Source organism: Heterocephalus glaber, unplaced genomic scaffold (genome assembly GCF_053883595.1).
Source record: "Heterocephalus glaber isolate CG9 unplaced genomic scaffold, H.glaber_assembly_v1.0 deba00001504, whole genome shotgun sequence".
Lineage (NCBI taxonomy): Eukaryota > Metazoa > Chordata > Mammalia > Rodentia > Bathyergidae > Heterocephalus > Heterocephalus glaber.
In genome coordinates this window covers 34,505,022-34,522,122 of record NW_028258324.1, presented here as the reverse complement: position 1 = coordinate 34,522,122, position 17,101 = coordinate 34,505,022, and the positions used below count along the sequence as shown (strand labels likewise).

Below are 17,101 nucleotides of genomic sequence, written 5' to 3'. Positions count from 1 at the left end.
TCTTTATTCAGCAAAGGGTGGCATAGTGTAGTGTGCAGGAGTGCTCCTTAAGTGAGGGCTGATGGGAAGAGAGGCAGCCCAATAGCACTTCTCACACGTGGTTGTGTGTATGACTACACAACATCCTGAGAGGACTTTGTACTGGGAGACCAACCGCTTGCAGTTAGCCCTGCAACATATCTTCATTGCCTTCAGTCATCTTTATAACTAGGTGACTAGACTATTTGGAAAAACTCAGAGTAGTGCCTGACATCTGGCAAACACCTGCTAAACACCAGTTCTTGGTTATGTAGAGGCAAAAACAAGGGTGAGGTTTTTCCTGCCTTCTTGAGAGCCATGACTGACACCCTTATACCAAAAATCTGATTTTTCAGGGAAAAGTATAGTTTTAAGGCTCATAGGAGCCTTCAAATTGGTAATTCAAGCACTCAGGGTGAACCATCCATTTTTAAGCTTAGTTTCAATGAAGCATGGACAGTCATGTGAAACTGATTGGACAAAAAAAGTATAATCTAATGTTAATAAACTGAATGGAAAAATCCAGTAAAGTCTATCTTCCATTCAGATTATTTTTGACGTCTCTGGGAAGCATTCCTTGCTCTTGGGTATGGGGCAGGATCCCTTCTGAAACAGGAGTCTTATGATCTACTACCAGACAAGGTAGGTTGGAAAATTTCCTTGTAGCCAGCTCCCAGACAGAAAGAGAGGGAGAAATTAAAATTTTTAGGCTTTATGGCTTGCTTTGGGGGAATAGAAGGGTTGTAATTTCTATGACCTATGTAAGACAAGAGAAATTCTACTCTCTGTGGCTTCCTTTGGGGGAGAGAAAGGAAAGCAGGAGACAGGAGGACAGGAGAAGTTTCCAGAAAAAGTTCATTCTGGGGCCTTCATTATCTGAGCCTCAACAGTGTCATTATTTTACAAAGATCTCTTTTACACATTACCAACTTTGATCTTCAAAACAGTTGAGTGAAATAAATTAGACAAGCATTAATCTCATCTTACAGATGAGACAACCCAGACTTAGGGAAGGGAAAAGCATGAACCACAGGTCTCACAGTTTCTGAATGGCCACACTGGGCCCTGAATCTCATTCCCAAACAAATGACTTAGTATGTATGCAGCATATACACACTAAATGAATCTGTGAAAGTCCTACCTATCCTAAATGGGGTTGCTCAAAGGCCATTTCCTCTACAATGCCCTTCTTTGTCCTCTTCCCCAAGGAGTAACCTCTCTCTCCCTTGTAATTCCCTAGGCTTCTTTTTGGAGTATCCAAGAGACTTTTCTGTCAGTCATTCCATATTGCAGCATGCCTGGTGCAAGTTTCATTTCCTGTACAGCTATTTATTTTTCCTTAGGGCCACAAGAAACATTTTGCACATTATGGGCACTTAAGAGTAATAGTGGCAACTGGCAGCATGGATGTGACTCCACACCAGGAGAAAAGTCTCTGGATGCTTCTCTGCACCTGCCACAAATTCCTGCTCCTTCTTGGAGCACCTGCTTGCATGTGTCTGGGGCACCTAAATCTGCCTTATGAAGTGTCAGATAAATATCCAACAAACTTACTGGTTGAGGCAAACTTATTTCCATCCAGTTTTTTTATATTTTCATGGATATTATTTCATTGAGATTATCTCTCAAGTATCTGAGACTAAAAAGAGAATGTGTCAAGGGGAAGATTCAGGAAAACACCCCCTGAATTTTTGGGGTAGATAATTGTAATTCACTGCCACATTTGCAAGGGTGCAGGCTACTTTGCATTTCCCTCACTCTGCTCTTCTCTGCCCAGTTCTCTTCTTTCCTCTTCCTGAACTTCTTTTCTTGTGACTCTCCTGCTCTTTGGTTGTCTTAAATCCCAGTTGGACAAGGATGCTGGACAGAAGAGGCGTTCCTTTTCTGACATTATGACCCCACCAATACCTTCATTCCTGTTACTCTTGCATATAGGACCATTGCTTTGAACAGTGGCTTCACATCTTACATATGGTAAATATATCATAGTGCTTATGAACTTGGAACCCCACACTAGAATATGTAGGTCCAAATCCCAACTCCTCAGCTTGCTATCTGCAGGACTGGGGCAACTTACTGTACTTAACTTCCTCATGGTTTCTCACTTACAAAAATGGGGGATGATATGTCTTTAGATAGTTGTTATGAGTATTAAAAGAGTTAACATTAATCAAAAAAATCTATGCTTGGCACACAAAGATTGCAAAATATTGGACATTTTTTGAAGTTAGTAGATAGTGCAAAAATTGCATATAGCCAATAATATCCTTGAAAATCCTAATATGACCCATGCATTGCATCATTTAAATACTATGATAGCTTATTTAGTTGAGTCATGAATGACTTAGCTTGTGTTTAGAGACCACAATGTATTAAGAATATGTATATTGAAAATTTTAAATTGCATTTAGCAGGTCAGGGATATAGCTTAGCAGTGCAGTGCCTGCCTGGCAAGCTTGAGACCCTGAGTACGATACCTGGCACCAAAAAAATTGCATTTAACACAGAGAAGTGCACCCACAGCAACCTTAGAGGGAAGGTTTGAAATCACCCAAGGAACCGCCAACTCTTCTCTCCCTTTCCACTCTCATACTGGGTGATATGCTTGGCAGAAGCACTTTATTGTTTTATTAAATAACACTCTGGGCCAGTGGTGGCAAACCTATGGCATGCGTGCTGCAACCAGATGTTGCCATTATTGAAAGCTCTAAAAGTTTTGCCATCACATCTCTAGGCTCTCACGATCAGAACATGTGGCTGCATTTGTAAGTTATATGCATGTATGAAGTGATTCCACTCCATTGTAGACTGTGAGGGGGAAACCCACAGGTGCAAAATCAGGAGACAGGCCCTGCTGTAGCTCTAATGGATTCTTGGGGAATTCATTAAATCTCCCTGGCCATTAAAGTCTGTACCAATGCAAATTGGTCTGTAGTTTTATTAAATCCAGAAGGAGGCTGATGAGAATAATCATGTATCTAATTTGTGCCATTGTACACTCTCTGTGTACTGTTAGTTCGATGAGACATACAGTGGGACTCTATTATTTCACCTATGGGAATATGGGGAAGATTGCCCGATCTTAAAACACTTCTTTTTTAGCCTGCACTTCAGTGCTATCATGTTTAATGTCAGTGTTCAAGCTGAAGTTCATGCTGATGTTCAGTAGAGATTTGCCTAACCCTGTACTTGTAGACATAGTCTTTTCTTTCATTCGTTTTGGATTAGAAGATACATAGGAATAGAGTAAGCTTCGAGATCACCTACTGAATGGAGAGTAAAGCTAGAAAATCCAGCCAAGAGGGTAGAAACTGGTTTCCACATCTAAGCTCTGAAAAAGGGCCCCAGGCATTTGAGTCTAAAGCATATTTCCTGAGCTCTCTGTTTCCTTTTAATCTCCCTTTCTGTTTGATTTCCATGGTTATCTGTTTGAGAAATATCTGGCCCTTGTTAGGCATGTTTATTGCCTGTCTACTTGTTTCCTTTTGTGTGGAATGTAGAAGGACATAGAAAGAAGAGAACAGGAGAAAAATAAGTATAATTTTTGTTCTGCTTTTTAAAGTTCAAACTAAACTGTAAAGAAAGAGCTCATTTGAAGACTCAAGCCAGAATCTGTTACCCTGTGCACATTTCTAAGCCTCTGTCTCTGTCTCTCTCTGTCTCTCTGTCTGTCTCTATCTCTGTCTGTCTCTGTCTCTGAATCTATCTCTCTCTCTCTCTCTCTCTCTCTCTCACACACACACACACACACACACACACACACACTGCTAGGTACCAGTGTTGCAGTCTGAGCTCATGCCATTCTGCCAGTGGCTGTATTGTGTCATTTGTTTCCCTTACAGAGAGTGCCAGAGAAGACCTCAAAGTCTGGAGAAAAATGACCTTTCGTGGAATATGAAATGTACCTTCTCTTGCAAGTTTTTCTCTTAATAAACTCTGAAAACTGAACATACAGCCTTGGGTCTACGGAAAATCAACTGATCAAACTCTTCGTCATGCATCAACTGTTCAGACTAGTTTTGGGACAAAAAGATCTTTCACGAGCTGGGGACCTCTTCTCCTTAGATGACTCTGAGATCGAAGACAGCCTAACAGAAGCTTTGGAGCAGATTAAAATAATTAGCTCATCATCAGTAAGTAAACTGCTTTATACACTAAATCTCTGAAATGAATGACGTATCCTAGAGCCAAAGGATTGTATATTTCCTGGGGAAAAGAAAGATCTTTGCAAGAGAAAGGGGTGCTGTGGTTCACTTGGTGTCTAAGAAACAGCACCAGGAAAGTCGTTAGCTTAGGGGGCAGTAAGGCCACCTTTTGTCCACTCATAGAGACTAAAATTGTGGAAATCCAGAGTGGAATTGTCACAGTAATTGTTTAGGGTATATTTTTGCATCTTTGAAACGACATGGAGAGGAGAGGTAATAAATTTGAGAAAAAGCAGACCTGCCAAGCTGCACAACAGCATCAGCAGATGAAGCAGGTAATATGGTGGAGGCTGAATAATGAAAGAAGGCAGGATGACACCTTTTGCCACACAGGTATTATGAAACAAGAACAACAATTGCTCTGCTGCCAAAAGTGACAGTTGCCCAGGGCTTGGTAATGCTGATTCTGTTTACTTGTGTGTTGACCCTATTATTTTTATCTTCTCTTTTTTCTATTTTTCTACCTGCCCTTCCCAGTTTAATTCAATTCACCCATTATTAATCCCTGGTGTGGCCAGTCAGATCACAAAGGGATTGGATGTGGAGTGCTCAGCGTGGCTTGATGTTGACCTTGGTTGTGCTCAGACCATCTATGAGGTTGGTTCTACTGCAAAGGCCTAGGCCACCAAACATCCTGTCACATCCTACAATTCAATAATGTTTGCCAAAACTTGCCACAGACACCCACTGGGAAGAAGAAAGTGGTAGGACTCAGCCCATAAAGTACTGAATTGGCATGTGTTTACATATTTCAGATCTAACAGCTCTCTTCCACGTTATAATAAAGAGATGTTTAATAAGCATGCTGGCAACCAGTGCAGCTTGCTCCTCAAGCCTGTCAGCATATTCTCTTGATGACAGCCATGAACATGCCAGATTTTCCCCTGACCATGAAGTCATTGCCCAAACACCCTTCTTTTGTCAGGTAGTGTCTGCAACAGCAATCACATGTCCACATTTTTTCCAGCACGTTAGTCAACGTGGTCTGACTTAAAACAGAAAGTGTTCCTGGTACATTTTCACTTTCTGTGCTGTTTCTAGCAGCCTTCTCCTTCATTCCTCTGGAAATAAATTGACTTGAGTATGCCACTGATTTTTATCTTCCTAATAAGAAAAAAACAAAACAAAAAGTCTAAGGTCCCTAGTGTGTATTTCCACCAGAGGTCACTAGTGGTCAATGATTTCTTTTGGTTCCTTCATCAGTTGCTTTGTTTCACAGATGTCAAATGGAGAATTGTAGGTCCTATTACATATCCCCACTAGTTTAACTATTATGGGTAGCAGATCCCTTGTCATTAGGAGCATTGTTAGAACTTTAAACCCTGTGATTAGTATCCTGCCCAACCAGTGACTCTGAAAAGCAAGTCTACATGCCTTCTTCATTTACTTCAATTACATCTCACATCATCTTTTTATCTGTAACCGTTGAGGGAGCAGAAGAAAGATGATTCTAATATATATGTATTAAGTTTGAGGTAACCAATGCCAATAGCTCCATGTCTTTCTTTTCTGATCAATCCACTGAGCCATCCTGCTCACTTTGTTAGCTGCATTATATCCTTCCCAGGTCTTCCTTATTGGACATTTCCTGGTGAGCCTGCATGTCACTAATGAGAAGAGAGAATAAGAAAGTGCCTTCTAAATTGCCTTTTCTAACTTCTTCCCAGGACAGAAATCCCTACCTGACAGATGGGTGGCCTCCCCTTCTGCACTTGCAAGGATGAGGATATAGGAAATTTTTGATATATTTTTCCTTCACTCAAATTTCTTTTGGTAAAATAGTTTCTTTCCATTGAAAGAAGCTTTGATGGGGCCTTCATCAAGGTTCCATTCCACTGATGGTTATGATTCCCTACCCTGTTCTGGAAAGGGAAGGAGAGGAATGAAGGGGACACCTGACCCACTTGTCCATCAGAATTTATTTCCCAGTAATTCTAGGAAAGAAAACAGAATAGGGTGATTTATCAAGATGGTACAGTAGTGCCCCAAAAGGCAATCCTTTGTTTTCTTGATCTGTCACTACAGTTGCCTTGCTGTTTGCCTTTTCTTCCCCCCCACCATTAAGTTTATTGGTACATTTTAGGTATAAGATACAGTTACATTCATATTGGGATGTTGTACCATTACATGAGTATCTTGGTTCTCATTTTTTTCCCCTTCCCCTGCCCTCCCTTCACCCCCTCCACCCTTCCCTATTTGCAAAGATTTTCTTTCCATTTTTTTCCTTTTCTCATATTTTTTCTTTTCCCTTCTTCCCTTTCCCCTACCCCTACCACTTCACCTGCTCCTTCAGACCTTTTCTTCCTATTACACAATATCAATTATACATTTTTTAAATTACAAAATCAAGATCTAGGAGACAATACCACAGATTTTACAGAATTTAAAAGGATATAGAAAGCATATCACTAAAATCTTTTTTGAAATAAATTTGACAACTTCTAAGAAGTACTTTGGAAGACAAATTAATGAAGCTAACTCTGGAGGAAATATAAAATTTGAATAGCACCTATTGAAGAAAGTATATTCCTAGCTTGAAAACCTACCTATAGGACAACAACAGGATCATATACATTTTAACTGATAAATTATATCAAATATTTAAAGCAGAAAAAAAATGGAACACTTCTCCCCTCATTTTAGGAAATAAACATTGTGTTAATCCTAAAACTGGATAAAGATAATAGAAGAAAAAAGTATGAACATATATAGAAATTTGTTTAACAAAACAAACTATTAGAAGTCAGATCTGGCAGGATGTAGAAAGTGGTTTTGTTATAGGGATGGCAGTGTTGGTTCAGCATTGGAAGATCCACCCCCAAAAGTCATCATTTTAACAGAGGAAAGGAAAAAGCCATATGATCCTGTCACTAGTTGGAGAAAAAGTATTGGACTAAATTTCACAGCTGTTCGTGGTAGAAGCTATCGGGAGACTAGAAGTAGAACAGAAACTTCTCAACAGATTAAAGACATGGACTCCATACTTCCAGCAGGAATGCCTTATATGAATGGAGAAGATACAATGCTTTCTCCTTAAGGTGGGGAACAAGGGCAGACATGCTTACTCTTCATCTGTCCATTAAACTTTGAAACATAGGCCCAAACCAAAATAGTCTGGCAATAAAATGACACAATTAGGATAGGTTTGGCACAGCAGAAGCAAAATCTTTATATGTAGATGAAATGATCATCTACAGAGAAAATACTAAGAAATCTCTAGGAGCCCCTAGAACTTGTATTTGAATTTAGCAGGATTAGAAAACACAAGGTATATATAAAAATTCAGGTCTATGTATACTTTCTATAAATGAAGAATTGGATATTGAAATTTAAAAGTTATGTAGGAGTACAAAAGACCTAGAAAAGTTAAAAAAAACAGTGTTGGAAGACATTTAGTACCTAATTTTAAGACTTCTTCTAAAGCTACAGTAATCAAGGCAGTGTTGGTGTAGGGAAAGACATATAGATCATTGGAATAAAATAGAATCTAGAAATAGAGCCACACATATATGGTCCACTGAGTTTTCAAAGATTATTTAACATTAGCATTTTATAGAATGTAAACTCAATTCAAGAGCCGAGGAAGAGACAGTGTTTTCAGCAAACAGCACTAGAACACCTGGTATCCGTATATAAAAAATTAACCTCAACCCTTTATTTCCATACATGAAAATAACTTGAAGGGATCTATGAGCCTAAATATGAAAGCCTAAAAGTATAAAACTTTAAGAAGAAATTATAAGGGAAAATGTTTATGAATTTAGGGTAGGCAAGAACTACCTAGGATAGAGAAAACATGATGTATAAAAGAAAATAATTGATAAATGATATTCCATCAAAATTTAGAACTTTAAATGACATCATTAAAAGGAAAAGTAGTCCTTAAACAAACCATATTTACAATGCATATAACCTATGACCAGAATATATAAAGAACTCTTACAGCTCATTAATAGACAACCCAATGAAAAAGTAGACATAAGAAGATGATAAATAGCCAGTATAGCACAAGGAAAGGTGTGCAACTCTAGACTCAGAGAAAATACTAATCAGTACAATAACAAGATTGAATTATACACTCATTAGGGAGATGAAGTTAAAAGTTTTAAAAGCCTTTTCATGACTTTTTCTTTTTGTTGGATTCTCCTGCTTTGTGTTTAATTTGTCATGCCCAGTGGATTCATTCTGCTGGGTCTCCTGGGGTTGTGATCCTCATTGTCTTTTCCTAGGATATTGTCTAAAATTTTTTGGAGTGCTGGTGTGGTATTCATGAAGTTCCTGCAGTGCTATTTATCATGAAAGTATCTTATTTCTCCATCAGTTTTGAAAGAGAGTTTTGCATGGTACATCAATGTGGGTTGGAGGCTGTTTTCCTTTAGGGCTTGAAATACATCACTCCAAGCTCTTCTTGCCTTGAGGATTTGCATTGAGAAGTCTGCTGTGATTCTGATGGGCTTTCCTTTGTATGTGATTTGTTTCTTTTCTCCCACTGCTTGTAGAATTTTTTTCTTCTGTTGGATTTCTGGAACCCTAACTATTATATGCCTATGTGTAGATTTTTTTTGATCAAGGCTAGTTGGAGTCCTTTATGGCTCACTTATCTGTATGTCAAGTTCTTTTCCCCTGCTTGGGAAGTTTTCTGCCATTACTTCTGTGAACAGTTTTTTTTCGGTCATCTGCACTCTCTCCTGTTTCTTCATTGACTCCAATAAATCTTATGTTATTCTTCTTTGCATCGTCTAGCAGCTGCTGGATTGATTTCTCACGTTCCCTTACAATTTTAAAGCAGTTTTTCTTTTCCTGGTCACTAATTGCAATCTTATCCTCTATATCTGAAATTCTACCCTCACATTGGTTCATTTTGCTGCGCAGACTTTCGATGGAGTTTTTAATCTCTTCGAAATCTGTTTTCATCTGTTTTATGGATTCCATTTGTTTCCTATGTTGGAATTCCATCATGTTCCTCAGATCCTCTATTTTTTTATCTATGTCCTCTCTAGATTTATTAATCATGTCTTGCACTATGAGCACAATCTTTGCTGTTATGTGAGAAATTATTTCTGATTTCATTTTTCTCAGATCCTCTCTTGTTGCCAGTTCAGAGAGTCTAGGTGGTTGAGTATCAGATTGTTCCATCTCATTTCCCTTTGGGGTTGCTGTAGGTGATCTGAAAATCTGTTTTTTGAGGCTTGTTGACGTGTCTTCTCATTTCCTCGGTTGGTGGGGGGAGTGCTTCTCGCGCCCGTATGCGACTCAGCTTCTGTGCCCTAGGAGTGTGGGATGGCGGCAGGGGAGCTTCCTTCCGGGTGCTGGCACTGGCTCACCTTCTCTGCCCTAGGAGGATGGGATGATGGCGGGGGAGGTTCCTTCCAGGTGCTGGGACCAGGTCACCTTCTTTACCCTAGAAGTGTGGGCAAGGGTTGGTTCATTCTTGAGTTTAAGAGGACTATTTGCAAGTAAATGGGAATGGCAGAGTGGTCTGCAGGTTTGCTTCTTCACTTGAGGTGCCTTTAAAGAATCATCAAGGGTTGGTCATGAAGCTCAGCAATAAAGCATGTTCTTAGCTATGAAAAGCCCAGAGTTCGGTCCTCAATACTGAGGAGAGGTGTGCTTGCAGCCTGCCCTCCTGACCTGCTGTTTGAGGACTACTTTTCCTTTTAATGATGTCATTTAAAGTTCTAAATTTTGATGGAATATCATTTATCAATTATTTTCTTTTATACATCATGTTTTCTCTATCCTAGGTAGTTCTTGCCTACCCTAAATTCATAAACATTTTCCCTTATAATTTCTTCTTAAAGTTTTATACTTTTAGGCTTTCATATTTAGGCTCATAGATCCCTTCAAGTTATTTTCATGTATGGAAATAAAGGGTTGAGGTTAATTTTTTATATACGGATACCAGGTGTTCTAGTGCTGTTTGCTGAAAACACTGTCTCTTCCTCGGCTCTTGAATTGAGTTTACATTCTATAAAATGCTAATGTTAAATAATCTTTGAAAACTCAGTGGACCATATATGTGTGGCTCTATTTCTAGATTCTATTTTATTCCAATGATCTATATGTCTTTCCCTACACCAACACTGCCTTGATTACTGTAGCTTTAGAAGAAGTCTTAAAATTAGGTACTAAATGTCTTCCAACACTGTTTTTTTTAACTTTTCTAGGTCCTTTGTACTCCTACATAACTTTTAAATTTCAATATCCAATTCTTCATTTATAGAAAGTATACATAGACCTGAATTTTTATATATACCTTGTGTTTTCTAATCCTGCTAAATTCAAATACAAGTTCTAGGGGCTCCTAGAGATTTCTTAGTATTTTCTCTGTAGATGATCATTTCATCTACATATAAAGATTTTGCTTCTGCTGTGCCAAACCTATCCTAATTGTGTCATTTTATTGCCAGACTATTTTGGTTTGGGCCTATGTTTCAAAGTTTAATGGACAGATGAAGAGTAAGCATGTCTGCCCTTGTTCCCCACCTTAAGGAGAAAGCATTGTATCTTCTCCATTCATATAAGGCATTCCTGCTGGAAGTATGGAGTCCATGTCTTTAATCTGTTGAGAAGTTTCTGTTCTACTTCTAGTCTCCCGATAGCTTCTACCACGAACAGCTGTGAAATTTAGTCCAATACTTTTTCTCCAACTAGTGACAGGATCATATGGCTTTTTCCTTTCCTCTGTTAAAATGATGACTTTTGGGGGTGGATCTTCCAATGCTGAACCAACACTGCCATCCCTGTAACAAAACCACTTTCTACATCCTGCCAGATCTGACTTCTAATAGTTTGTTTTGTTAAACAAATTTCTATATATGTTCATACTTTTTTCTTCTATTATCTTTATCCAGTTTTAGGATTAACACAATGTTGATTTCCTAAAATGAGGGGAGAAGTGTTCCATTTTTTTTCTGCTTTAAATATTTGATATAATTTATCAGTTAAAATGTATATGATCCTGTTGTTGTCCTATAGGTAGGTTTTCAAGCTAGGAATATACTTTCTTCAATAGGTGCTATTCAAATTTTATATTTCCTCCAGAGTTAGCTTCATTAATTTGTCTTCCAAAGTACTTCTTAGAAGTTGTCAAATTTATTTCAAAAAAGATTTTAGTGATATGCTTTCTATATCCTTTTAAATTCTGTAAAATCTGTGGTATTGTCTCCTAGATCTTGATTTTGTAATTTAAAAAATGTATAATTGATATTGTGTAATAGGAAGAAAAGGTCTGAAGGAGCAGGTGAAGTGGTAGGGGTAGGGGAAAGGGAAGAAGGGAAAAGAAAAAATATGAGAAAAGGAAAAAAATGGAAAGAAAATCTTTGCAAATAGGGAAGGGTGGAGAGGGTGAAGGGAGGGCAGGGGAAGGGGAAAAAAATAAGAACCAAGATACTCATGTAATGGTACAATATCCCAATATGAATGTAACTGTATCATACCTAAAATGTACCAATAAACTTAATGGGGGGGAAATAAAGAACTCTTACAGCTCATTAAAATAAACAACCCAATTAAAAAGTAGACACAAGAAGATGATAAATACCCAGTACAGCACAAGGAAAGGTGTGCTACACTAGAATCAGAAAAATACTAATCATGAACAATAACAAGATTGAATTATATACTCATTAGGGAGATGGAGTTAAAAGTTTTAAAAGCCTTGTCATGACTTTTACTTTTTGTTGGATTCTCCCCCTTTGTGTTTAATTTGTCACACCCAACAAATTCATTCTGCTGGGCTTCCTGGGGTTGTGATCCTCATTGTCTTTTCCTAGGATATTGTCTAAAATTTTTTGGAGTGCCAGTTTGGTATTCATGAAGTTCCTGCAGTGCTATTTATCATGAAAGTATCTTATTTCTCCATCAGTTTTGAAAGAGAGTTTTGCATGGTACATCAATGTGGGTTGGAGGCTGTTTTCCTTTAGGGCTTGAAATACATCACTCCAAGCTCTTCTTGCCTTGAGGATTTGCATTGAGAAGTCTGCTGTGATTCTGATGGGCTTTCCTTTGTATGTGATTTGTTTCTTTTCTCCCACTGCTTGTAGAATTTTTTTCTTCTGTTGGATTTCTGGAACCCTAACTATTATATGCCTATGTGTAGATTTTTTTTGATCAAGGCTAGTTGGAGTCCTATATGGCTCACTTATCTGTATGTCAAGTTCTTTTCCCCTGCTTGGGAAGTTTTCTGCCATTACTTCTGTGAACAGTTTTTTTTCGGTCATCTGCACTCTCTCCTGTTTCTTCATTGACTCCAATAAATCTTATGTTATTCTTCTTTGCATCGTCTAGCAGCTGCTGGATTGATTTCTCATGATCCCTTACAATTTTGAAGCAAAATTTCTTTTCCTGGTCACTAATTGCAATCTTATCTTCTATATCTGAAATTCTATCCTCACATTGGTTCATTCTGCTGTGTAGACTTTTGATGGAGATTTTAGTCTCCTGGAAATCCATTTGCATCTGTTTTATGGATTTCATTTGTTTCCTATGTTGGGATTCCATCATGTTCCTCAGATCCTCTATTTTTTTATCTGTGTCCTCTCTAGATTTATTAATCATGTCTTGCACTATGAGCACAATCTTTGCTGTTATGTGAGAAATTATTTCTGATTTCATTTTTTCCAGATCCTCTTTTGTTGCCAGTTCAGAGAGTCTAGGTGGTTGAGTATCAGATTGTTCCATCTCGTTTCCCTTTGGGGTTGCTGTAGGTGATCTGAAAGTCTGTTTTTCAGGCTTGTTTATGTGTCTTCTCATTTCCTCGGTTGGGGGGGGGTCCTTCTGGCACCCAAGCGGCTCACCTTCTCTGCCCTAGGAACATGGAATGGCAGTGGGGGAGCCTCTTCCCGGGCGCTGAGATTGGCTCACCTTCTCTGCCCTAGGAGCATGGAATGGTGGTGGGGAGCACCTTTCCTGGCACTGGGATTGGCTCACCTTCTCTGCCTGTTTGCCTTTTCTAAATCCAAATATTTCAGCCTTTTTTTCAAATTCCTGAACCACTCCCTATGTTTTAATTTTTATTATTTCCTATGGCTTTCCTAACTTGCTCTGTTGCTTATGATCAAAGAACTCTGACAAAGACATAGCTTGTCATTGTTAGAAGGATGCTCTGATGACTAGCATGTTCTTCCTTTTAGCCAGAAGAAATGTTGCTCTTTGGACTTTCTACTCATTTTTATCTGTCCTACTCCAACAATTAAAAGTCTAGCTCTGTTCAATCAAGAAAAACTAGATCTGTGAAGATAAGCATCAGCTCTCACCTTTTGCTTCTCTCTTTCCAACTAAACATCCTTGGCATCCTTGTGTTCTTCCATGACAATAGACCTGTGTCAAGAAAAGGTTGTGCCATCTGACATCATTGCCCTTAACTATCAGATCTGGAAAACTCGTGCTGTCTAAATACATGCTTTGGAAGTATAAATTAGAATCCAAATGTATTGATTTATAATAAAAAGCATAACTCATATGGGTTTGAATTTTTGTGTGCTTTATGCTGTTCTGTCCATGTCTATTTGCTCAGCCTTTATAGAAAGGGAGTAATTTGTTGCTTATATTTCTTCCTCCTCTATTACTGTAATATTCCGTCCTTCCTCCCTGAGATACATGTAACTCACATGTGCAGTCACCTATGTATAGATATGGTGTCAATTTAGGCCTGTAGCTGGCTAATCCCACAAGGACAAATAGTTTATTAGTTTAATCCTCAAAGAGCAATTTTGTTTCCAAGGTCGTGGAGAATGTTTCACTGTAGCTTCAAGTACTGTCTACATTCTGAACATTTTGGTTGCCTTCCTTGGAATCTTCTTAATTTATTATTGTGATTTATCACTGCTCAGTACTTGGACCAATTGCTTGGAACAATTGATGATACTAATCAAATACAATACTCTATTTTTAAATTTTCCTTTCTACAGTAATATCACACATTGTCCACATTTATCGTGCAATGTACTAGGACATTCAGATTGAACCAAATCTTCTAATTACATAACTTGAAAAATTTTAAGTAGTTTATATCACATTTTAAACTACTCTTAACATGTTCTTGTCTTTAGACCTCATTGCAGCATATTGGTACCCTTTAAACATAATTCTGTCAAATGTCTTATGTAATCACTCCAAGGTTTGTATCTAAAAATCTGGTGATCTTTCCCCCAAAGTTGCCCACAAAATTATTGGACCTTATTAGATTCCAATCCACAATTCATGTTCTCTTTTACCATCAGTTATCCCAATACACTGCTGTAAAATATTTTGTCCTTAGGCTTTGCTTTGCTTTGAAAATGTGACTCCTCACTCAAAATTCTTTCCAATTTCCTCAGAATTTTTTTCCCTTTTCAAATCCTTTCTGAACTACCTTTACTAATAAGTATTTCCTTTACTAACTTGGCTTTCTTCCCAGGCATCTTCAAATGAGACTGTCTTCTTATCAACTCAAATGCTTCTGCCACTTTTCCATGGATACTCACCACATGCCCAATCAATCCACCCACTTCCAGTTCTCTTTAATTTTTTTAAACAATGAAACATATTCACCACACAGAAATGCTCCATTTAAGAAGTTAGGCAAAGGGCTGGAGATTTAGCTCAGTGGCACTGTGCCTGCCTCATAAGCACAAGGTCCTGAGTTTGATCCCCGGTACCAAGAGAAGAAAAAAGGAATTTAGCCATAAGTGGAATTCTCTCTTTCTCTCTCTAATCCAGTTCTCCTCCCTTAAGTTTCCCAGGTTAACCAATATTCTCATTGTAGTATTCATCCATACATGGTTTTATTTTTTTGCGAGATATGTGTGGTTCCAAAAGTATTAATAGCATTTTAATGTATTTCATGTTTTTAAACTTTATATAAGTAATGTCATAAAGCTCCATACTAGTTTTTGAGATTTATCCATTTTGGTGTGTGGAGTTTCATTTTTGTAATGGACAGTATATTCCATTATATGAATGTACACTATTCATTGTTCTTTTGATTGACATTTATTTTTTATACAGTGCTACAATACACATTGTTATAATTGGGGATTTTGGTAAATGAGTATTTCTAAGATACACACAAAAAAGTGGAACAACTGGTTTTAGACTTCTGTATACTTCCAACTTTAATGATATACATCAAATTGCTTTCTAACGTGTGTACTAATTTAAACTCTCATTAGCAGTATATAAGAGTTCTAATTCTTGCTTTTATCCGATTTTTAAACTTTTCAATCTAAGGGAAGAAGCATTAAATTGTTGTTTAAATGTGTACTCCCCTTGCTATTAGTGAGGTTGACCATTGTTTTCTATGTTTCTTTTCTATTTGCCATTTAGGTTTCCTCTTCAGTGAAGCACTTTCTTCTTTTTTTTTCATTTTTCCATTGCAGTTTTTAAATCTTTTCTTACTAACCCAGGGTGCCTTATATATTCTGGTAGTATTACTTTGTTTCTTAGACAAGTTGTACATCTCATTCCAATATGTAGCTTGTCTCTTACTTTGTTATTTGTTCGTATTAGATAGGACGAATATCCACAAACTTCTTCTTAAAAATTGCTTTGTTTTTTAAGCCAGAAGAATCAGTTTTTTTGTTCTTTTATAATTTTATGTTAAACTTCTCAGTTTTTATGAAAAATTTTGTCAGTAATTGATTGGAATTTTTATATAGATAGATCAATTTGAAAAAATGACATCATGATACTATCATCTTATCTGTAGACATTGTATTTATACCTATTTATTTAGATCTTCATAAATATCTTTCAGTGATGTTTTATACTTTGTTTGCTTAAGAATTTTAAGAATCTTGAACTTGGCTTGGTGGTGCACACCCTCGTCCCAGCACTTGGGAGGCTGAAGCTGTGAATTTGAGGCCAACCTGAACTATATGACAAGACCCTCTCTCAAAAAACTAAATATAATAATAATTTTAAGAATCTTAAAATTATTTAGAATTTTATTTAGAATCTGCTCTACCTGGAAGTCACACTGGATTATTCAATAGGCTGTCATGGTGTTGCAGTGCTTGTGTTATAGCAACCTTTATTTTACTAAATAAGAGTGCCAGAAGTAGTGCCAAAATGAAGTTTGAAAGTAATATGCTGGTGGTTTACATATGCCAAAGACCAGAGATAATGTACTTCCTTTATGTGAGAAAGTGGAAGTTTTTAACTTAATAAGAAAAAAATCATATGCTCAGGTTGCTAAGATGTAAACTAAATAAAGTATTTTTAGAGTGAGTGACCACATTCACATAACTTTTTATTGTACTATATTGTTATAATTGTTCTATTTTATTATTAGTTAATATTGCTAATCTCCCTGGGCATGGTGCTACACATCTGTAATCCAAACACTAAGAAGGCTGAAGCAGGAGGATTTGAGCCACTCTGGACTACATACAGCTAGACCCTGTCTCAAAAAATTTTTTTTACATATATATATATGTATAACCAATCTTATTATGCTTAATTTATAAATTAAACTTGATCACAGGTACATATGTAGAGGAAAAAATAGTGTATATAGGAGAGAGATCCAAGACGTATTAGGTTTCTTTGAATATTTCTTCAGCAAGACTTTAAAAATGTCATCAAAAAAAAGAAAATAAAGTCATCCAAACAAGAAATAATGAATGACCAGCAGTTTAAGAAGGTTTTAAAGGACCCCAGATTCTGGGAAATGCCAGAAAAGGATCAAAAAGTCAAAATTGACAAGAGATTTCGAGCCATGTTTCATGACAAAAAGTTCAAATTGAACTATGCAGTTGATAAAAGAGAACGCCCTATCAACCACAGCACTACTGAGGACTTGAAACATTTCTATGCACTTTCAGATTCTGATTCTGATCTCTCTGTTGAAGATAGCAAACCACTGAATCAACAGAAAATAAAGAAGAAAAACCACC

General features: G+C 37.3%; 1 protein-coding gene across 10 annotated transcripts in view; it reads left to right on the top strand.

Annotated features, from left to right (window-relative positions):
• The window catches only part of Veph1 (ventricular zone expressed PH domain containing 1), a 297,176-nt gene that overhangs the window by 5,075 nt on the left and 275,000 nt on the right, over positions 1-17,101 (top strand). For 5 of the 10 annotated variants that reach the window (XM_087186413.1, XM_087186406.1, XM_087186407.1 and 2 more), the window contains exons 2-3: positions 3,861-4,151; positions 4,701-4,820. In XM_087186413.1, the coding sequence (XP_087042539.1) occupies positions 4,014-4,151; positions 4,701-4,820 (258 nt within the window). In that variant the 5' untranslated portion in view covers positions 3,861-4,013. Of the gene's footprint in view, positions 1-565; positions 661-3,860; positions 4,152-4,700; positions 4,821-17,101 lie in introns of all 10 variants that reach the window. The other 5 variants (XM_087186417.1, XM_087186411.1, XM_087186414.1 and 2 more) reach the window with 2 other exon arrangements.